The sequence below is a fragment of the Acartia tonsa genome, chromosome 3 (assembly GCF_053477335.1).
Source record: "Acartia tonsa isolate MP-2025a chromosome 3, ASM5347733v1, whole genome shotgun sequence".
NCBI lineage: Eukaryota > Metazoa > Arthropoda > Copepoda > Calanoida > Acartiidae > Acartia > Acartia tonsa.
The window spans coordinates 8,153,412-8,177,956 of record NC_137262.1 but is presented as its reverse complement, the minus strand read 5'-3'; the positions used below and the strand labels follow the sequence as shown (position 1 = coordinate 8,177,956).

General features: G+C 33.6%; 1 protein-coding gene across 1 annotated transcript in view; it reads left to right on the top strand.

Moving 5' to 3' along the window:
• The window catches only part of LOC145313421 (putative receptor-type tyrosine-protein phosphatase mosPTP-1), a 45,178-nt gene extending 24,549 nt beyond the window's left edge, over positions 1 to 20,629 (top strand). The window contains exons 6-11 of the mRNA XM_080152823.1: positions 4,823 to 4,945; positions 5,399 to 5,520; positions 8,636 to 8,791; positions 13,559 to 13,744; positions 19,252 to 19,370; positions 19,667 to 20,629. Coding sequence (XP_080008949.1) covers positions 4,823 to 4,945; positions 5,399 to 5,520; positions 8,636 to 8,791; positions 13,559 to 13,744; positions 19,252 to 19,370; positions 19,667 to 19,765 — 805 coding nt within the window. The 3' untranslated portion in view covers positions 19,766 to 20,629. The remainder of the gene's footprint in view (positions 1 to 4,822; positions 4,946 to 5,398; positions 5,521 to 8,635; positions 8,792 to 13,558; positions 13,745 to 19,251; positions 19,371 to 19,666) is intronic.
• The last annotated feature ends 3,916 nt before the right edge of the window (positions 20,630 to 24,545 follow it).

Sequence of the window (24,545 nt, the reverse complement as noted above, 5' to 3'; positions counted from 1 at the left end):
ACAGATGAGAGGCCATCTCCGCCGCTTGCCCCGCCAGGGATAGTAAAAGGGCGTTGCGGCGGTTCAGTGTGTCATGGGGGGGTACGCGGTAAGCCGCCCATGACATTTCCAGCCTCCGGATGTGGGAGTTCCAGGACTGCTTGGGCGGTCCTCGGTACTCCGGCAGGTTACTCAACATCAGCTTGCGGTACTCGGCTGGAGCCGGCTGGGGATCGTCCTGGAGCCATCCTTGGAGCTGGTCGCCTCCTTGCGCTTGTGGCTGCTCCATCAGGTCAAAGGTTCAGCGGCGGGACACTAAGTTTTAAGTCAATACTATAGGCGGTTTACACTTATGGTTTCTATCCTAGCAGCCAATACCATTTATCACTTGGTTGGTAGTTTGAACTACAAAGATCTAAAATAGGTGTACACTGGGGTACTTGTCACTAGCTTCTAAGCTTTAAGGTAGGCTGGTAGGTGTAGAGAGTTGTTGAGGGTCTGAACTGCTGTCAGGAACTGATTTGGTTTTCTTTATCACACTGTAGATAGGAGGGAGGAGCTGGCAAGTCTTTTTTTTCTAAAAATATCTCTGTTGTATGCTATAGAGTAGCTCCTCTCCTGTGTGTGTGTGTGTGCGTGAAATCCCCTTTTCTTGCAACGCGCCTACGCGCCGTCAGAGTGCGCACACAGGTAAAACATGCATCTATCCCTCAATCTGCTCTCTCATTGGTCCGCTTTATCTCCTTTGTCCGTCGAATTTTCGTTGCGTCCCGAGCTCCGCTGCGCAACCCGTGGAATGCGCTCCGTTCTCCCGGTCGCTATCTCCGCACGGTAGACGAACTTATCCAAGTGTGGGGAGAAGGGGGAGCGCGTGAGGGGACGGGGTAAAGCCGTCTTTCCCCAGATGGGGAGGGGGGTGCCGCAGGTTTGAGGTGACTGGGTGGTGAGGTAATTGGGCTTCTCCCTTAATCCTTGGCTTATTCTTATGTCACCTCAATTGTATTTGCTTCAATTTATGGTGGGCCCCTCCCCTTCCGTTAGGATAAGGGGGTGTATTTGTCATGCTGCAGGTTTGGGGGTCAGATTGTTTACCAATGCATTGTTATCTTACATCTAGGTTCTATTTTTGGCTTTATCACAATACACAACAAATTTGTTTACCAAGCCTTGCCCATAAATCTATTGTTCAGCTTTCACACTAGGGTGGTAATCCATAAAATCTGATATAATATCTGTTTTTCTCAATGGGTGGCTGCGCTGTAGCCTCTCAGGATACTTGGAGTTAACGTAGTTTTTCTTCTGCTTGGTACACTACACTCGTATTTTCGCTCACAGCTCGCAGCTATTTTGCTTGTTTCAGCCAGTCGGCGGCAGGGAATGTCCCGTCCTGCAGCGCCGTGGGTCCGAATCCGGGTGGTGGCGGCAGGGAATGTCCCATCCTGCAGCGCCGTGGGTTCGGATCCTGCTATCTTTTGCAGTAAATGTTGGCCTATTTTCAGCCGTTTGCAATTAATTGGCCTGTTTCAGCCCGTCCGCAGGCCTGTTTCAGCCCTTGAGCGCTCAATCCTCCGTTAGATTTCGGCGCTCTTCGCGGTTCTCCGTCAAGTTTCGCTGCTCTCCGCAGTCTCTCGTCCGATTTCGCTGCTCTCCGCAGCTCTGGTTCCGCCACTCTCCGTGGTCTTTCGCTAGGTTTCGCTTCCACAACTGCCGGATACAGAGTTAGACCTTGCTATCCAGGGTGGGTAATTCAGGTTGCTTGTGTCAGTTTTGCCAGTTTCACTGCTGGGAGTACCTTAGCCTCAGCTGCGCGTCTGCTCTACACTTGTGGTTTGCCGTAATCTCACACAGCTGTCACCAAAAGTTGTGGTATCCGCCTTGGTTAAATGGCAGACACCCGAGTTCAAATGACTACGGCAGTGCGAACAGACGTGGACACATATATTATAGAGAAGCTACGCTTCTCTAGCAATCACTAAATGATAAACAGAGTCTATTCAGGTGTTACTTTATTCAGGGTCTAAGGTTTACTAAAGTTATATACAACAAATAATAAATACACAGATTGGAATAAATAATCCTAAAGCAGAATCAATATAAATACATATACAATAATCAGATTGGGCAATTATGATCCCCCATCCCTGGAAAGGGTGGGGGAACCAAACAATACAGCTTAACCATAATAAGGCTGTCAAAATCTATCATTAATTTTAAAGCATAGGGAGGGGTCAGGCTGACCCCTTCCCCAGTACTCGGGGGAGGGCCCTCGGCCCTTCTCCGAACCAAGGTCAGGGTTGCCATAGAACATGGCTCACGGTTGCCGAATACCACATATGCACAAAAGTTGCTTTTAAAAAGTCCTGCAAGGAGGTTAGCTCTCTAAAATGCCTTTTTTTGGGTATGATTTTGTATTATAACATGTTTTGTATCTTAATGGTATATTGGTATATTGTTTGCAGAAAAATAGACATAATTGTCACCTATTATGTTTGAAGGTGTTTCATCAAAGTAACCCATGTTTTATCATTTAATTAAGGCGAGATAGGAAAACCTTAATTTTACCAAAGAAGGCAGGTGTATGATTGTAGGGTTAGAATGGGATACTTTTTTTTCTACACAACTAAAATTTCTCATCTTCTGAGTAATTACCTAAACAAATCAAATGGCCAGTATCTTGACAATCTAAACACAATCTTCCTTTATTATTGCAAACATTTTTCTCAGGGATGTCTAAGCTTTTTATTTTGATAGGAGTAAAATGGGAGTTCCAAAGGTATAAAAGGGGTAATATAATGTATTTTTTTTAATTTTAAGGGGTGTAAAATAAGGGTTTTTAAATTTTGAGGGGGTATTCTATGACGTCTATGATTTTCCTTTAAACTAGAAAAATTACTACGGTATTGTAGGAACATAACCTTGGCAAACCATTACATACAATTTGCAGCAAGAAGAAAATACAATTACAAAACAAGTTAATTTACACATAATTATATAAGTAATTCTATTTTTTCCCTGTAAATATGTATTTTTTACATTTCGTGATCTTTATAATAGATGTTTATTTGATTTACATTTTTCTTCAATGCTTTTCTTTTGTACAGAAAATTCTTAAAATCTTTATTAACCCTTAACGGTCGGGGGGGGGGGCGTTGAACGCCCCCCCATCCGGTTTTTTCTATCTCATTTTCTGTGTGTAAAAGATAAAGAGCCCAAACTGCTTGACTTTTTAAGTATGGGTATGACACACAACTGAGAGTTGGAATTTTTTGAATATATCCATCCTGGCGGGCACAGGATGCCAGCAAACCTGTCAGGGTCATCCAGGTAAAGAACAAAAATTTGTTTTTGATTTAAACAAAGCATTTTATCTTACCAAAATACTAAAATATCCTCTAGTAGTACATCCTCATATTAAATACAGGTGTTCAAATTTCATAAAGATCCGCCGCCGTTTTCCCGCCGACCGCCGACTGCGGCGGCTGGCAGCTGTCAAGTACAGCTGCGGCCGCTGAAACTTATGTTTTGATATTTCAAATATAAAATTTAAATAAAAAAAACATTTTCTGCAAAAAAAAATTTTCTTCTAGCTTTAAAAATAAAAAAGTTACAGCCGTTTGAAATTTTTAAGTAAAAAAGGACCTAAAAACAAAGGTTGTTAAATAAAAGGGTGAAGGAAGCGGAAATTCACCTTGACTTACTTAAGGTCGGAAATTCACCATAACACAGGGGACTTGCACAAAAAATTTTAGCCCTCTAGCTCTAATAGGAACTGAGATAATGAGGGGGGGGCGTTGAACGCCCCCCCCCCCTCGACTGATTAAGGTGCGGCAAGGGGCCCGACTGTTAAGGGTTAAAATACGATTATATAGTAAATATTCCCAAAATGAACGTACTAACTTTTTGTCCATTTATTTATAATGCTCATTATTCCTTTTTTAATAGAATGGGATTTTAACAGCTTTTCAAAATTCATATAAAGATAAAAAGATAATATTGAAAATTTATAGGAAAAAAGACAAACAGCCATCAACTTATAGATATTGTCTTAACCATGACACTTTGGTTAAGTGTGACTTCCGAATTTGCGGGAAGTTCTAGAGATCTTAGTTTTTACAAGGCAAAACCCCCAATACCAGGAACCATCAAGTTCAACAGCAGGTTTGAGTATCGATTTATTGACACAAACCATTTCAAAGTCCTGAAATTACAAAATCAATTAATACAAAATTCCAGTTTATATATCCACACAATATTATTTGCTTTTTAAAAATCTTTTTTTCTACGGTTAAAGAATCTTTGGGTACTTTGGCTTTAAAGGAAAATTATTTGGTTTAATAGATCATTGTTAAATGCATAAATATAAGCACATAAAAATTACTAAATCATAATTTTTGAATCATAATAAAGTTACACGTGTAGCTGGCTAAAGCCTTAAAACTTAATAAACGGTCCTATATGCCATACAATTATTTATGAAAACGAAGAAAATCTACCTGAAGTTCTTATGGTTTAAGCACCTGGCATACTAGGGTTATTCACGCACTCTGAGACCAATGTTAGGCCCGACTCAATTCTCCGAATGTCTTTATCCACACACATGTAAATCAGAAGTGACGCCACGCCACCAAAACATAAACAATCTTCAAATGCCGCGACTCTTTAGGAAAAATTTAAACAAAGACAACATTTTTTCTGGACTGGAATTGTGGAATAAGGAAATTAATTTTGATCTTGATAAACACAAAGCTTCCTCGAAAAGAGGTTAAGACAGATATATAGAAAAGCTTTACTATTAAAAATAAAGCAACTAAGGTGATTGTTAACACGCTGACTATCTACGCAGTCTGTGCACCGACATCAGTAGTGAGCAGATACAGTACAGCCAAGCTCTGGAACCGTTCAATCAGTGCAGGAACTATATTGTACTTGTTAAAATATGTTTTAAAAGATATTTAACCTTATTGGAGTTCTATAAAAAAAAACAAGATTTTTTATAATTATCATTTATTTGATTCACATCCTTTTGGGCTTTTACCATACTTACCTAATTAGGCCATCCTAAAAGAATCATCTTAAATACCTGCCAATGTAAGATATACTAAAAACTGCATACACAATAGAGTTTATTTGAAAGAAGATTTATTGATAAATATAGTTTTGGAAATAAAGAGTTTAAATTCCACTTATTAAAGGGGTTATTTTTTTATTTTATTTTTTTATTTTTGGCTGTATTTAATTTTGAATAATAATACCATCAAAGACGTTCAAGCTTTTTAATTTGAGAGGGGTGAAATGAGGGATTTCAGAGGGGTGGTCTAATGTATTTTTTAAATTTGTTACGGGGGTAAAATGAGGGGTTCTAAAGTTTGAGGGGGTGAGCACACCCTTAGACGTAAAAAAATATTATAAAATTAACAAGAACAAATGTGTGCAGGAACAACAGCCTAGATTACATAGCCCCTGACTGGTCCAGAGTGGTGCTGAATCCTGTGGTGGACGGGACAGATTATATCAATGCCACCTGGCTCCCTGGTTATACAGGTATGTGACAGGACTGATTATATCAATGCCACCTGGCTCCCTGGTTATACAGGTTTGTTTAATCAATCAAGTTACATGCGCAGTTATCTATTATTTTTGTAAATTAATCTTAATAAGTTGTGTCTCACTCTCTAGGAATCAAATTATTTAAGTTTTTATTTTTTTATATTCAAAAGGGGCAATACTGTCAAATTATTAATAGCTGCAGTAACTAGTTTTATTAAAGCGGTGGTTAAATAACTACAGTTGCTCATAATTTTTATTTGTTATTCACTTTTAAAACAAATATTTTTATTTTTATTAAATGAAAAATAAAAGAAGAGCACAATATAATAATTTGTAGACAATTATATATAATGATATCATTCAAAGGAAGCCAAAATTATAATGTCTTTGTATATATGTATTACATTTGGCCAAGTTGGTCTGCATGTATTTTGGTCAATGCCCAAAAACCTTCTATTCATAGCCAAGACATGCTTTCAAAGCAATTATCAAGGGAATTAGAATAAGAAATAATTTGAATTATGTCTAAATGTATAGTAAGAGTTCTCAAGTGTATGGTTAAGCACTCATAACTTCCCTCCCCCAGACCTTATTTTTAAAATATATTGAAATTAAGAAAGGATTTAAATCTTTACTATTTAACCCAATTGTTTTAGAAATTGAAGGGGGGATTATCAGTGAATATGAAGGAACTTTGCGTCGAAAATTATGATAATCCTGATAAAGTCTCAAGTAAACCTTATAAACATTTTCCTATAAAAAGCATTCTTTTTTTAAATATAAGCTCTTTTTAAATTTATTTTCCCTTTACTCTTGAATCTTGATTTGATGTGAATCAACACAGATTAATCTTTATATAAAACATGTATAATTGAATATAAGGATGGTTTTAAGCATTGTATGAATAATGATTGAGAAATGGAATTGGGTAGGATATACAACCTTGTCTTGCATCAAAGAATGCTTTGGCAATTGAAATACATTATTTGTTGACATATTATGCTCATAATTTAGTTATAAACAAGTAGTTGGTTGTACCTTTTGTCTATTTTCACACAAACTATATTTAAATTGCTGAACAGAAGCTTATTACTTTTAAAGACAATTCGTTTTTTATTTAGCATTATAGTTTTTATGCTACTGAAAGCAGAAAAAAAATATTCGAATAGTAAAAATAAGAACTAAAAATAATTATTTAACATATCGTCTGATTTTGATGAAGCAAAAAGTAACATAGTTTAAATTTACCTATTTTTTACCTTCTATAAAATTATAATATATGTATTAGTTGCAGTTTCATATGCTGTTACCCTATACCTTTATCTTTGAATAAATTGAATAGTGCATAAATACTACTGGTTATTGGCCTGGGTCAGGTATTGCTGTCAGGCATACATCCTTTACTGTATACCTTCATTGCATAGCACAGGTACAGTGGGGAGTTTGAGGGGACTTCTTAATTATTAGGTGGTTATTCTACTATTCTTTTTATGGATATACCTGAAAGAAGAAACTTGATTAATGTAATTTTTACACAACCAAAAAACTCACAACCCTAAAAATGTTTTTAGTCCCTGTGCTACATTTTTGCAAGACTTATTTATTTACAAACCTAAATATTTATTTATAAAATGATCTCATATCGTTTTAAAGAGCAATTTTTTTCTAATTTTACATCGGTATATAAATCATTGATTTAAGAATCATATATAGAATGCTTTTAAGTCATTATTAATATTTTTCGTCCATCTAGCTTAAGCATCACAAAGTTCACTTAATTTTCACACTGTAATATGATGTATTACATTAAAGCCAACATATTAAGGTGGAACACATAGTTAAGCAGTACCAAACAAATATTGGTTATGGTTTTCAGCATAAGCTGTATGTAGTTTGATACCAAGTTTTAGGCTAATAAAGGCGTTTCCAGCAAGGCTTCCAAACCGATTAATATCCGCTAGATTAGAACCGGTTTTCAGCAATACTAAAAAATCATGTAGAGCATCGTAGAACATACAATTTTTCACGAATATTAAATTAAAAATAATAAGATTAATACCAGTTTTGTGAACCCAGTAAAAGTGTCTGACTATGACGTCAGAAAAAATTAACAATTAACCAATGAGAGACCGCTATATATTTTACCATTGGTCAATTACAGTGAATAATGGCTTCTCATTGGTTATTTGTTATTTTTTTTATGACGTCATAGTCAGACACTTTACGAGGTTCCAGTTTTGTTGGCCCGGGACTTTTCATTTTTGTATCCACGGATGCGATGCGATAAATAACTATTACAGAATATAAAAAAAATACAATTATGTCCATTATTAGCTGTTGAAAAGCTACAAAATAAACATATAATCCTAGTTCAAATGGACGGACGGACGGACAGATACTTATTATTTATCAAAAGTGGACTAAGAAATGAAAGGTAAATAGAAGATGATGAATAGATTAAGAAAACATAGTCAGGCCCCACAAGGTCAAGTGTCTAGCAGCGACATAAAGAGGACAGATAAGTAAATAGAAGGAAAGGATTATTGCTTATTACAATATTATGTATATTAGGCCTTTTTATTATTTTCTATTTTTTATTTTTATTCAGCGACTTCGTAAATACTATGGTAGCCCCCAAAAAAACATCTGAAGTTGCGAAAAGTAATTCAGTTTTGGGTTATATATCCTATATTTTATCATTTTCAATGCTGTCCTAAGCAAAAAAGGGGACAAAAAATATTCAACCTTCAGTCATTATAAAAAAAAAACACTATAAAATGGCAAACTCTTTTAAAATGTAACATTGAAACGGTAACATGCTAAAAACTGAAAGGTGCAAGACTGAAAATTACAATTTGCAAGCACAATATCTTCAAAAAGGAACAATTTTGAACTCTTCTAATACACCAAAATATTGTATAATAAGTACTTCTTGTGTATTTTTATGTATATTTAATCAGGTCTAAATAATAGAAATCTCGATAGTTTAGTTCAAAATAGCAGTGTACAAACTTACCAACCAATAAATGTTATTAAAGTAAGGGTTACTTTTGTTTATCATCAATTTATCACTTATCCCTGGGATCCCTGAAAATTTATTTTTTTTAAGGAGAGAAAGAATTTATCCTATCCCAGCATCCCAGTCCTACGACAGTGTCCCAGTTCTGGGAGATGATTCTGCAGACAGGATCCAAGCTGATTGTCTGTCTGTCCGTCATTCCACAACAGTTCTGGCCAGTTCCTCAGACACCCCTTGTCTTCCAAGGTAAGCTATTTGAACTTACATCAAGGTAGAAATTTAGTTATTGTTCTACAATGAAAATGAATATATTAAAGAAAAGATCATTCTTTTTTTAAAGCTTTTATAGTGCCTATAAAAAAAATGACGTCAAACTGGCCTACCATTGTTCAATTGAAATTATACTGGCCTGTCAATGGTAATCTAGTTAGTGTATTGGACTTTCAATAGTAATCTAGTCTGTGTATTGGCCTATCTTTGGTCAATTGTATTGAATTGCGCCATTTTATTATAAGCACTATAAAGATCTTCTTTTTTTGTGACTGGTGACTTATTTCATTTTTTGCTTTATAATTTTTTTTTTCATTTTGAATACAAACAGTTCCTTCGCCCTAGCGTCAAGTGGAGGATTCGAAGGAGGTAAGAAAAATAGCCTACATACGCTCAAAGTCATTTATAAATCGTATGCAAAAAGGTGCAAGAAACTGACACCATATGTTATTCAAATATTTCGACCTACATTTTTATGTATGTACTATACATATGTATATTAACCTAAGATATTTTGTAATAGATTCTTTGCTTTGAAAATTCCTATTCAGACATGATGCAAAACCTTTCAAATAATTCCTTTCTATCAAATATTTTATAGTGTGGTATGTGTGTGGATTGTTATTTACTTAAGTAAATATAATCATTCAATTCTCGTTTATAGTTCTTGATTTTGTAATATAGGATTCATCACACCTTATATCTAACTATATTCTTATTTCCTAAAATACTTTTAGTTTCATTTCATGAAAGGCTAATTGAGCTAGGGGGCTCTTTATTCAGCTGGCAGAAAAAGTGTCTAAAACCATTCCAGGGTTTAAATCCCTATTTATAATAGTCTGAATTAGCCCGTGACAGATGTGAATCTTCTCCTAATAGGAGAACTCAATCAGTCCCGTAGTTATTGAAATCTTAAGCTATAGACAAAAACCCTACTACTTTTAATACATACACACAGACAGATGTGCTTTAATTATAGAGTATGCGCGCTTTTAATAAGACTTGGTTGTTTTTAAATTTCGCCAACTCAATTTCTTTACTGGTTATTTATATCTAAAATGCATATTCAGATTTAAATACAAATATATGTATATTTGGTATTTTTTGAGAGAAAATATTGATTTATTTGTCGATATTAGTTATTTTGAAAATTATACAACACTATAACAAGAATAGTATTGTCCATAAATCGTTCAAAAATTTAAATTTGAAACAACGCATGGAAACATAGAGTAATTTCTTTTAACGTTTCATATTATTATTATTTAAGAATATATTTCAAACTTTAAAATATCCAAATCTAAACAAGGATTTTTGTGATCTTTGTGATATGGTTATACACAAAATTACCATATCTCTGAATTACAATTAGGGGTTGAAATATTTGAACACTCATCTAAGTAAAACAATCAAACAAAATTTAATATAGTCCCCAAAGTTGTTGAGCCAACGAATAAGAAAACGTTATCATAAAACTTTAGGGACCAGTGTAATAACCAGTCCAATTTCCCCTTCCTCTCTGATGCCGGACACAAATAACTATATCAAACACTATCAATTTTACCACCAAAATTTAAAAACTTATGGGTAGATTGTCGTCGTTTTAGTAGCGAAGCTACTGAATAAATAGTGTATATAATCTATGCGTCTGTATTGTAGTATTTTGATAGTATTATATTCTTTTACATAGATTCTTAACTGAGAGCCGTGTTTAAGCTTAAAACATCATTGTAAGGCCAGTGTATTAAAAAAAACTGTATTAAGGAGATGATTTGTCACAAGTCTTTAGTTTAATATTGGGGCTTCAAAACCCTAACTTTATTTCATACATACACAATAAGTGCAAAATATTTTATAAAATCAATTTTTCTTGCATGCCTCTGCACATGTCTATTTCTGAATTGACTTGTTATAAAGAAGTTAAAGACAGCGGGATAGTTGCATGAAGTGCATTTAAAAAGTTTTATTGCAAGCAAAAGTTACAAGAATACAATTTAACATAAGTATATAGTTTATATTATATTAAATAGCAATCAATTAAAAAAAAAATATAGCAATCAGTTTGGCACCATAAAAATAGTCATCAAGTTGTTTTCTGAAAACAGGACAGCCGGCCATTTATGTTGCATATATCCCAAAAATATGATTTTCAAGTCTTGATATTTTTTTAACTACCTGGTAGAAAATTGAAATACTTTTAAACATATATCCAATATATGTAGTTTAAACTATTGAACTGAAAAATATGTAGTTCACTTAATTCAAGTTTAAAAGCACTTCGTGCAACTACCCCTTTGATATTAAACACTCAAAGAGATATGTATATAAAATACATAAATAGATAATGTATAATTAGCTAATAGCTAGTTGCAGTGGCGTGCGAAGCACTTTGTCTAGGGGGGGGCATTTTGAAGATTTTGTAAAATTTTGCCCCCCCCCTAAATCAAAGTGCCCCCCCGGGGGGGCATTTTGATTATTTTTACTAATTTTAAATAAGGGCGTTTTAAGGGGTGGGATTATTTGATTATGGGCCTTCTAGTCCTTATCCCTTCTTTCCCATCCCTTCCCCCATTCCTATTTCCCATTTATATCCCCCATCTCTTCCCCCCCCCATCTCTTCCCCCCCCCATCTCTTCCCCCCCCCATCTCTTCTCCCCCATCCCTTCTCCCCACCCTGCAATGACCAAAGGGAAAGGAGCTAGAAAGCATCTTCGAAAAAAAGTACAGAAGATAATTTAACCTTCCCCCCCCCCCCAAACCACAAAACATTTTTTATGGGTGGAAGGGGATGTTATCAGAAAGGATGAATAACCCCATTAAAAAAATTTTTTTGGGGGGGGAGATAAAAACACTCATTTTGGAAATAATTTACTAAAAATTAACCTAATATGTAAAACTGATTTTAAATGTAAAAAATTAAAAAAATTACTTGTCCTTTCATCTACAGATATAAAAATCTCTTAGAAATATGGAAAACTTTGGAGTATAGTCTCTTTTGTGGCAACGCCTCTTAAGGGGCAATTCGTCGTATTTTCATAGTAGCTTTTAATAGGTTATTCTAGGTTAAGTTGGGTCAGGTGATTTCCCCGCAGGGTTAGGCAATTGGCCCCACAGGAGCTATAAATAGGTGAAAAGCTACTGTGAAAATACGACGAAATGCACCTAAAGAGGCAATGTCACAAAAGGGACTATACCCGAAATTTAGAAGATACAAAAATAGCCAAAAACGTCCTGAAAAGCAGTCCGACCTCCATGAATTTTTAATAGTTAATTATACTCCTTAATGATTGGAATGTTAACATTAAGTTTTAGCCTTCTATCTTTAATTGCAGTTGAAAAAATCACATTTCCCCCTTAGCATTATGTACTGACAGCCATAGTGAATTATAATTCAACATATCCTACCCTCATTATACGGCACTTTAAAACTCTGTTAATTTTTGATTAAGTGGTGTTTCCAAGGATTTATAAGGGCGGTGCGTGAAGCGCACCTAAAAATATTTACTCCTCCTTTCAACTCAAATCAATTAAAGACAACAAGAGTGGCGTATTTTATCAAGTTAGGAATATAGAGTGTAGTTAGTTTTAAGGATTTTTAATGAAAATTGCCTTAAAAAAAACATGTCTTTTTGTAAGGGTATGTACACAAAAAAAATGATAAACTTATCCTGAAAATAATATGACATCATATATAGTTATTCATTTAGACAGACATACAGTGTTGAGAAAAAGGCTTAGATAAATATCAATGCTGTTTCTTTTTTATATAAAATAACTTTTTGATTAAATATTTGTTGTTTACACATGTTTTATAGAAATAAAAACAAAATATACAATGTGATAAAAAGCAGAAACCATTTGGAAGGGCGCAAAGCGCAAATTTTTTTCTTCAAATATGCAGAGAGAGAGGGGTTTTTGGGCTATTTATTACACTAGTCCCCAACATTTCATATAAAATTTTCTTATTCGTTGGCACAACAACTTTGGGGACTTTAATGGAATTTTGATTGGTTGGTTAATTAAGTCGAGTTTCCATACATTTCGTCCACTAATTGTAATCTATATAAGGGGTAATTTTGGTATCATCATTGGGGATGTACAAAATTTCTTTGGTAAAAAGTTTATATTATACAAAATAAAATACTTCCTATTACCTGGTTTGTTATGTTCAGTGAAAAAAGATTATAACCTAATTTCTACACTAATAAAAAAATTTGGTAAGGTTAAATGAATAGTAACTGTCTGTTTGGCACGAAGCGCAAAAATTTTTTTGTGTGAGTATTTCTTGATAATTTTTTTGGAAACTGGGATAGTTTTGCTTTTTGTAGGGTAGGGGGCAAAAAGGGGCATTTTTGTTGACCAGGGGGGGGGGGGCAAAATGGGGCATTTTTCAACATTTAGGGGGGGGGGGCAGGGGGGGGCGGTTGCTAGGGATGGGCAGGGGGGGGGCGTTTTGGTCGCTAGGGGGGGGCGATTGCCCCAAATGCCCCCTTCGGTTCGCACGCCACTGGCTAATTGCAAATTTGTCCGCAAGGCGGCATTTTTTTTATTTTGGTCGATTTCTCCAAAGATGTTGGTTGTACCCTCCCCCAAAATAGTTATAAACCTTCCCGGGAACTATGAGAAGCTACCCTGTTAAGGAGAACCCGATCGATTCAGCGGTTAGCTAGATCCTTCTTCACAAACAAACAGACAGACACACATTGTTCTACTTTGTATTATAGATTGTTTTTCTATATTTAGGCCTGAGTATTTGGTTGGAGAGTGAGGGAAGTATGGGTGGGTACAGGTCCCACCAGGTCTCCATGGAGCGTGCTGGCAAGACAACCACCGTGGAGCTGGTGCTGTGTCCTAACTGGCCGCACCAGAGTGTACCTGTATCCAACTGTGTTCATCTTGTGGACTGTGTCAACAAGAAAATTCCTACAGGTAAGAATTTTTTTGAGGGGAAGGAGTTATTTTTTAGAGGCGATTTCTGTTACAAGGGTGGTCATAAACCCTTCCCCAGAATAGTTATAAACCTTCACAGGTCCTGAGAAGTTGCGCTGTAAAGGAGACCATATTGAACCAGCGATTAGCGAGATCTTTTGGTAAAAACAGACACACAAACACACAGACATCCTGTTTCTTTTATATAAGTATTTTTTAAAGAATATATTGTGGAGAAGATTGATTTATCATTCATTACCATAAGAGTTATACATGAACTAAAATCTGATTATCTGATTTCACTACAATCATTATATTGATGTAACAATTTACAGACATCCAACTAATTGATTAAAAAATTTAAAACAAAACATATTTCTATTATCTATCCCCTGGTAAGGGCTCCAACCCAGCGAGGCTCTTTTCCTGCCAGATACTTTCCCTATGAGGTACTTTCACTATGGGGTGTTGTGTTATCCATGCGAATCTTGCATAATATAACATAAAAAATAGTTCGTTTGTGGACAATATGCAATACTTGAAAAACCACCTGCAGATAAATTGCAAAAAACTGAATAATAATCGCGTATCTTATGAATAAAATCCACTCCAATTAATATTTTTAAGAATAATATGAATATATTTTGAACAAAAGTATACTCTTACAAAACAAACTTCCCTAATGAAAAATATTAGAACAAAAGAAACACAACAATACAATTTATATTAAACATAATTGCTTTACTATTGTTCAAATAAACATAAAAATACAATGAATATAAATTTATTTGTCAAATAATCATTTTACATAACAAATCACCATATCCTGTCAAACTAAAGGCATTGTGTTGGCATAATACTAAGGTTCCTGTCGACTTATGACTGGCACCAAAAATGTTCATGAATCATAAATGAAATATCAACAAAATGTTGTTTTTAGTAGACATTGACTACCTAAATCTATTCTTATAACAATAATAGTTTTGTGTTGATATAATAACAGGACTAACGTTTTACTGAGATAAAGATGTTGGATAACAATTTTACTGATAACTTAAGAAGATAATTAATAATGAATATGATTTAGATTCTTAATGAAGTAGAGGATTGTTATAATTAGAATTATATAAACTTTTTATAATAACAAAACATCTCTTTCACATTATCTACGCAGCAGATAATGCGGATCCGGATCCGGATCCTTGGACTCAAAAAATGCAGAAAAAAGGGAAAAATCTACCTAAATTTATATACAATCTCAGACATTCTCTTGGTGAGAGCCAATCTTTAAGGTTTAGGGTCAGACTTGAAAATTAAAAGTATTTTTGACTTCGAATTAAAGAATAAATATTTTTGAAAGGTTTGGTGATTTTATTTTTATTGTCAAGGATCCAGAACCGGATCCGGATCCGGATCCGCACTGACCAAATTTTGAGGATCCGGATCCGGATCCGCAAAAAATCAATGCGGATCCGAAACCCTGCTACGCAGTCTAGACTCTAAAATATCTACATACAATTTTAAATTGATAGTTTATAACGATTGCCTGATAATTAGATAAAAGTGGTTGTTATTTAAGTAACATCATTAACATTATTTATGTCGACTAAATGAAATTATATAAAATGTCTTTTGTGCTAGATCATCATCATACGTCCAAGGGGGAGGGGGTAAAAGGTTTTTTACTCCCCTTTAAACCCTCATATAAAAAATGTATTAGATTATACCTCTTAAACCTTTGAAACCACCCATTTTACCATCAAAGTTTGGACGTCCTTGACCTTGTTAGCTTACCATGCGCTAGTTATGGACAACGTTGTTCTTGTAATATTTATGTGAATGATATATAGATTGTAAGACAAATATATTAATGAGGTATATTGTATAGAAAACAATAATACTTATGTTATGCAGCTCTCTCTCTCTCTCTCTCTCTCTCTCTCTCTCTCTCTCTCTCTCTCTCTCTCTCTCTCTCTCTCTCTCTCTCTCTCTCTCTCTCTCTCTCTCTCTCTCTCTCTCTCTCTCTCTCTCTCTCTCTTTCTCTCTCTATACCTGTTTTTTTTTCATTTGTCCGAAGATATATAGAATGAAATATTCTGGACGGTTTGGTATGTAATTGAGTAAGTCAAGTTCTCATTACAATTATATCATAATGTCTGACATTTTGCTTGACTGTCACAGATGGAGGGGTAATTCATAGTCCGATTTGTACAGTTTAAATTTTGTACAAATAAGTTTTTCACTAGTTTTACATAAATATACATAAGTTATATACTAAAATGTCCAAAACAAGAGATTCTTCAAAAAAATATCAATTAAACTTTTAGAAACATTATTTTAGTGGTATTTTATCCTTGTACTTTATAATTTTAAGTACATTCTTAGTCTATTGAGTGTCGGCCTTTCTGTCTCTCAATCTGCTAAGTCAACGTGCGTTTAAACATAATATTCACTGCTTGAAGTATTAGTATTTTGTCAACAAAAGTATAAACTCATAATGTAAATAGAATATGTTTTGTCATTATATGCAATTTTATTTAATGCAATATTAAAGACTTAAGAATTGATTTTTTTATAAATAACATGTCGGGATTATATTTCAGCCAAACCCCATATAGTCCTACATATTCCTTTATATTTAAGTCTTGGGAAATTTTCTATGATTTTGCCCAGCATGTACTGAAAACAACCTTTTCTAACAGGGTCATTCTTATAGCATAATCAGCTAGGAATATCCAAGACCGACCAGACATAAAAGAAAAACTGGGTGCGTGTATTTATTTATGTTGGAAAGATGAAAGGTTGTTGTATGTTTTATGTTGCAGTTTGGAGGATGAAAATATTTTCATGCTCTTTAAACCTTATATACCAGTAACAAGATGTATCTCTGTCTGTGTGTCTGTAGCTTGAGATTTTCTTCCTGTATAGATATCTTATTATATAAAGAAGTAATTTTTTGTATTGTATTTTATATTGTATAGAAACACATGGTAGATTCAACTCCCCAACTGTATGGTATGTATGTATATTGTATAGAAACACATGGTAGATTCAACTCCCCAACTGTATGGTGTGCATGTATATTGTATAGAGACACATGGTAAATTCAACTCCCCAACTGTATGGTATGTATGTATATTGTATAGAAACACATGGTAGGTTCAACTCCCCAACTGTATGGTATGTGTTTATATTGTATAGAAACACATGGTAGATTCAACTCCCCAACTGTATGGTATGTATGCATATTGTATAGAAACCCATGGTTGATTCAACTACCCAACTGTATGGCATGTATGTATATTGTATAGAAACACTTAGTAGATTCAACTCCCCAACTGTATTGTATATATGTATATTGTATAGAAGCACATGGTAGATTCTCTGCATTCATGTCCTTGCTCTGCACACTCAGGGAGGCAGGGAAATGGCAACAGCAAAACAAATTACAAAAATATAACCCACTAACTCGTGGTTACGATTTTTGACACACACTTTAAACCTAATTCGATGGGGGTGTAAAATAGACAACTCACAACAATAGGGGTGTTACCTTACTACAAAATAAATATACTGTGAAAAGTCAAACAAGCGTCTTTTATTTGATAAATTTACGCGCGAAGTGCGCACATTTTTTTAACAGAATGTGTGATTTTTTACATTTGACAACCTCGACTGTTTCTGGTAATGTATCAGAGAACTGTTGACCCTTTTCAAGGAAGGTGTATCAGGGGATGGACAATCCCCCCCCCCCCTCCCACCCTCCCCTTCTGCATGCTTCCTTTATGACTTTAGTTTCATCATAGAGAGCACAAAATTTAGCAGGATTTTGATCTTTTATCATGTTATTTTTTGTAAACTATTCCCCTATTCCTGACCTTATTCATCTGAACATTGTAAAGGCAAATATCCTCAAAGAAAAATAAAAAGCCTTTAGATCTTTTTTTGTGGTTTGGATAGAAATATTCTTCTGCTTAATATAAATAATATTTAGAATAAAAAAAATTGTTCTTAATATTACCAAACAAAAAATTGTAAAATTTGACTGTTATTGTCGTGTGAATTGCTAGATTTCTTTTAAGTATTCACACAGACAACCACTCATTTGATTGCATAACTTTTGTCTAAGAATTGGAGACTAAGTCTAAGACTTATGAATCTTAAAGATGTAATATCTTGAATATAATCAAATGACAATGTCACAATAGGATACATTATTACATCCTTATACAAAATAACAGGATGTCTATGTGTGTTTGTCTGTCTGTACTGAAAGTTACCGCTAACTGATGAACCGTTATGGTTCATCTTTACAATATAGCTTCAAATAGTTCCTGGGAAGGTTTATAACTATTTTGGGGGAGAGTCACACCACCCTCCAAAGAGAAATCTCCCCTAGAAAAAAAAACACCTTCAAGAAATAATAGGGGGTTGGGTTAGACTTATTCCCCTTGTACCTGAAGTACCCCTAGAGGCCTCTAAGGTCATAAACACTAGTTTTTTATATAAACTAAGTGTATTCTTTACTTTTTGCCTAACTTATCTTATTTTGTTGTAAAATGACTGAAAGTATTTAGGAGGTATAAACTTGGTAGACCAAGTTTTAGAGGTTAGAGGTTACCCACCACACTGTCATGCTGGGTCAATAAAGTTTAAGAAATCAAAATTGTCTAAAATTGTATGTATATTATATAATATTCTAAATTACCAATGAAAACCATAATTTTTTTATCCTAAAATGAACCTATATATGTAGATTCATCAAATGTTTTATTGTCAGCTTTCATTGTAATGTAAAATATTATTTTGTAGGGAAGTATATACCATAGCAATTTCGGAAATAAACTTGAAAGAACTAATTTGAATTTTGGTTGAAATTTTTATATCCTAAAACGTAATAGAAAAATGTTTTGGCATTTCTTTTTGTGTTGGTTTAACCTCCAACTTTTTTGTGTCAGTATAACAGTGTGCAGGGTTAACCACATGACAAGGGTCTCAAACATTCTTTCAATGTATACATTGCATTGGTCTTTAAAGTTACCAGTTATAGAGAAACACTAATAACTATCCCAATGAAGATTTTAATTTTTATATAGATAAAGTTAGCAGATTTAGTTTCCCTCTATAAAAAGGCTAATTGGTCGTTTTTTCTCTAGGATTTCAGTTTCCATTGTTGTAAAACTATGATATGAATAATAAATATAAAATAGATAAATTAGTAGATTTTTCTGATAACTTCATCATTCAAGTCCCATGGTAATAGAAGACGGATTATGGGGACAGCGTAAAGTGTCATTTATGACGTCATAAAATACGTTTAAAAAGGAAGGATGAGAGGAAAAGTGGGAAAGGAAACCCCTAAGAAATAGTTTATTGTTATGACGTCACACAATGAACTTTCCGATGTCTCCGGATTATGCAATATTTAGTTTTCTGTAAAGATTAAATCACCACTCTATTCTAATAAGTCAATTTATGACTTTTTTGCTGATAACTCTATCTTTCAGGTCCAGTGGTTGTAGTGGACAGCTACGGAGCGACTGAGGCTGGTATATTCAGCGTGTTGTCGAGCCTGGTCAGACAGATGGACACAGAGGCTACTGTTGATGTATTCTACTGGTTTAAGGTAAATTTATTTTCTTTTTTATTAGTAGCTGCTACGTCCCCAGAGGCCTCTAGTGGCCATTAAGGGGGGGGGGGATGGGAAGTCGACTCACCCCACTTTTAATGTCAGTTCTTAAAAGAAAAAGAAGAAAAAATTAGAGGGTTATTTTTTTCACTTAAATTGAAAATAAATTGAGCGGGTAGTTTTTCGTTAGTTTTTTAGTTTTTAGATAGGCACTTAAAATTTGGATAACAAGGAAAATAATAGGAAATAATTGTTACAGTAAAATGATGCTAATTACATTAATTGTGTTTCAGGCGATCAACCTGAGCCGTCCTGGTATCTGGATATCTCCAGACAATATCGTATTTGTATACCGTGTCCTCTCAGAACTCTGCAGCATACATAGAAACTAAATCAACACCTCATTTAAACAGTTAAGATTCAAAAATAAGAAAAGTCCTAAAAATCTAAAACGAAATAGCCCAATAAAAAACTAGCCATTAAACTAAACTTTGAAATTGAGAATTGGAAATTTCCCTAGAATTTATTTCGGTGTGCTTACATTTCCGTATATTTTCGCAACATCACAAAATAGCAAATAGGGTGTAAAACTATGGATGTAAAGCAAAAGGGATTGAGGGAGTTTGTTTGCGCTGATGTAATAATATGTAGTTCTGTCTGATGATATGCTAATGTGTTACATGTGCGGATGTGAAGTCACACTTTTTTGTCATGGGGGCCTTGAATTTTTTTTTTTATGAGGGAAAGTATAAGCTTTTGAATAATAAGAAACATAAAAAAATTTCAGGATTTTAGATTTTCTGTTTTTGATAAAAAAAAATTCTGCAAAGAAAGGTCTTCAATTTCTTAATGGGGCAAAAAGCACAATTATGAAGATATGTTACAATCTGTTTAAGATTGGTTGTTTTGTGTGACATCCATTAAACAACAAAATTGCCTATATTCTGTTTATAGAAAATAAGCATATTATCATATTTTTACTGAAGTTTATTTTATATTAAAATACATTTTCAAAATGTTTGATATGCTTCCTTTTATAACCTGTTGTAACGTGTTTTATTCAAGTTTTAATTGCATATAATTTCTTTTAAATTGCATTTGATGTTTCTTTTTTTAAACCTATTCATGCAGAAAGAATTTATTTGTGTCAAATGTTAATTAAAATTATTTGTAATTTGTATGGTATGATTAATTAATATAGATATTTGTCTTATTTGTATTTTGTATTATAATAAAATAAAAAGTTATAATTAAAATTAGTTTGTTTTTATTAGTTTTTATTCTATAATTAAGCTTTGTTTGTTAATCTGCCAAATTTATTTTTTCGTTGCTTAACAAAATCTTAAAAGAACGTGTCCTAACTTTTGTGATTTTGTTCTAATCTATTTGTGACGAGCTCCCAAAGTTCAACGGGGTTTTAATAAAATAGATTTTTTTAATAATTAGTCAACAGAATTCAAAAGTAAGGTGTCAAATTAAAGATCTTACTATTTTTGTTCTTAATGGCAATTTTCTTTTTTTTGCGTTTTAGTACCTTAAAACCAACTTAATTCTTAAAAAAATAATTACTTCCAAAATAAGATGTCTACAAACAAAACATATCTAAATTGTAAGGATTATTTACATCTACTACTTACTAAAAGCACCGACTAGCTTTTTTTTAAATCACAAAATTTAGGACACGTTCTTTAGAAAACATAGTTTACTTAAAATTTAATAAGCTATCTCATTAATACGGTAAACTTGTATACCGAAATAATAATATAATACTTTTAGATGCTTACCATTTCTATGTACATCCTTCCCTCTATGACTCACTCCTTTCTATGTATATCCTTCCATCTATTACTCACTTCATTCAACAGAAATGGTTTACCCCCACTTTACCACCCCCCCCCCCCCCTTGGACGTCTTTGATTAAAATAGTAAATATGTTAGACTACTACCATTTTTATTTTTTAGGTGCTCAAGTTTTAGTATTCCTTTTTATGATAGTAACAGAACAAATTTACTATTTTGTTTTTACACGTAACTGTAACTGAAGGGGAGTGGGTAAGAAGAGGAGAAAAGAGCAGGGGGTTGTGGTGAAATTTTCCTTTATAATTGTTTGTCCGAATAACATTCCTTTTTCACTGATTTTATGCATATATTTCAGTACAATTATATCTGCTCATCTATGACCGTTTTTTGGTCCTGTTACGCATAGAAATTGTTAGGTGGAATAGGGCATCGTCCATTGACCTATCCTTGCAACCCTGAAAATCCCCCCAAAAGTGAAAGGATGCAATATTCTACCACACATGAAAAATTTTATTTTGCACAAGTGGGCGACGTTATTTTTTACCCACTCAGGGGCATTGTTAGAGATTCTGTAACTAGAATTACTGGCCCTAGTCTAAGGGACCTTTTTCGTCTTCTAGCAAACTGCTTTCTGCTCTTTTGTAGCGATTAATATTTACGACACTATTTACTGATATTCAAAGACCCAATTGAAAGTCGAAACAGGGTCCACGGGGTGAGGACATACAGTTATTTAACCCTTTCCCCCTCTAATATCCATGTTCTGAACAAAAACAAGGGGTTGTGACTTAAATGAAGCATTTAAAGTCGGGTTGAAATTAACCAGGGATCTAAAGGGATAAGACAGGGACCAATAAACTGATGTATCCCCAATGATGATACACAACATTACCCCATGTGTAGATTATAATTAGTGGTTGAAACGTTTGGACATTAGGCTAAATTTACCAACCACTCAAAATTCAATAAAAATTCCCAAGGTTGTTAAGCCAACGAATAAACTATGTTATCATAAGACTTTGGGGACTATATTGTAATAAACAGCTCAATATCCCTCCTTTTTGAAATTAGTAGATTCAGAAACGAGAGGAAAATTTTAATTTTAAATGTTCTTTTTAATGCATATCCCTGTTCCAACTCTGCATTCATTCCAAGTCTTTTTACATCTAAATGATTTATAGTTCATTCACTAACAAATAACATCTTTAGAATTGGAAAAAATGGTTTTGGGTTTCAATTATTTTTTTTATCATTTTTGAAAAGTGTAGCTTTCATACAATTAGGATGTTGTTCGTCTTTAGATCCAGTTTAGATTGTTACATTGGTTCGCAATGCATTTGTGTGAATAATAAGATCTCTCTACCGGCGGTGGGAAAGTTTGGGTTCATTCCTTTCAAGGGAGTTCAAGATAGTATAAAAGGAGAGGAGGGGGGTTGGAGTTAAGTTCTAAGATGGATCTTTAAATGTGTAGCCGCTGCCTTAGCCGTCGCCACTGCCAGTGCTGCCAATAAAACCAGGTACCCTAGAAATATGGGTTTCTAAAATCTTCTATGGCCATCCCAAAAAATAATTTTTCTTTTTTAAATTTTTATTTTGCCATGGCTAAGCGTAGCCATTTTTTTTTTTTTTTTTTTTTTTTTTTTTTTTTATTATTATTTGATTCTTTTTGTCTTAATTATATACATAAAAAAGTTTACATCTGAATTATAAGAGTTATTATAACAGTATTAAATAAAGATTATTCCAAGATATTCTCTTTAAAAAAGTGTTAGTTGATTGTAAACCAGAAGTAAAAAAGAGAAAGAAAAATTGCCGTTTATCATAAAAGGTGTACATTTAAATTAAGTCATGTTTGTTATACCTATCCCTGGATAAATAAGTGTGGCCTGTTAAATGAAAACTGCAGAATGCTTTAATGGGCAGACTACCGAAAGCTTCACCTCAAGAATATTGTTTAGGTTATATACTGACCCTCTATTGGATGAGGTAATTTTTCTTGTCTGTCACCATGTGAAAAACAGGCTTAAATTCACATGGTTAAAGTTAGAATAACAAGAAATAATAATCCTCGGGATCATAATTTTTTTCTACTATACTAATTTATCAATACCCACCTATAAACTCTACAGGTGAGATGAAGTTGAGGTGAAATACTTAAGTGTGTCTAAAGATTTGGTGTGTTTGTTGTAAGTGTAAAGTATAGGAATTATATATTACATATGGATTTGAAAAAACAAACACTTTTAGAAGTGCCCTCATTTGCAGGTAGTTTTCTTTCTATATTCGAAGTATGACATTTATCCAGGGTCGAATTGATATGTTGTTAATTTTTCATATCCTAATTTATAATTTTTGTTTTTAAGCAAAAATTTTCTTTGAAAGGAAATAAATTCAAGTAGATTTGAATTTAAAGGGATCTTTTTTTTCAGTCTTGACTGAAAGATAAAAAATAACACAAGTGTAATTTCAATATTAACTACATTAATAATGTTTCTGGTGGGCGTTTTTGGGACTCCTACTAACAGCCAGCTTGAGTCGAAATTAAATTCCATATTCTGTAGAAATTCTGTGAAGTAGTTTGATGTAAAGTTTGTGGTGACGGGACAGTCCAGAAAAAAGTGCTGTGTTGTTTCTCTCGGTGCGGGTAGATTCCGGTCCAACTTACAAAGTGAACATTCTGGAGATTCTGGCCTAAAATTAGAGATATTAGCGTTAAAATAGTTATAATTGTTTATGGACCTAAATGCGAATTCTCGGATATTTATTGGTAAAAAGGAAAAAGTCCATACTTTTTGCCATTTACGCTCTCTCTCTATGTCAAATTCTCTTATTTTCGCCCAGTTATACCTATTTAAGTAAGACTTACACTTTTCTATCCTCTGATCATCATTTGATAAGAAGTAACGAAAATGTTTTGACTTTACTTTTGGCTTTAAAAAAAGTAGCCAATTTGATTTAAAGATCACTGTTAGGTTATTGGCTGTACCTCTGACAGCGGCAACGGCAACGGCTACACATTTAAAGATCCAGATCTGGTTAAAAATAGTAATTATGATACCCCCTATAGGGAAAAGGTTCAACAAACCAATGCAATGAAATGGACAGTTGTACTATTTCTTTGCTGAAGCAGCTGTAATAATTCTTTTTTTTAATATTAAAATAGAACAAAAAATTGACAATATTATGTTTTGTTTAAATTTTTTCCTTAGAAATGATATAAATAATTTAAACTCTATTATTTCCCATTTAACTTTAATAAAAATAAAGTTTTAATTGATTGCAATTAAAAAAATAAATACATTTTAAAACCTAGCAAATAAAACACTTAATTAATAAACTAGCTTTGTGATTTATTGTTACGTGTCGAATTTA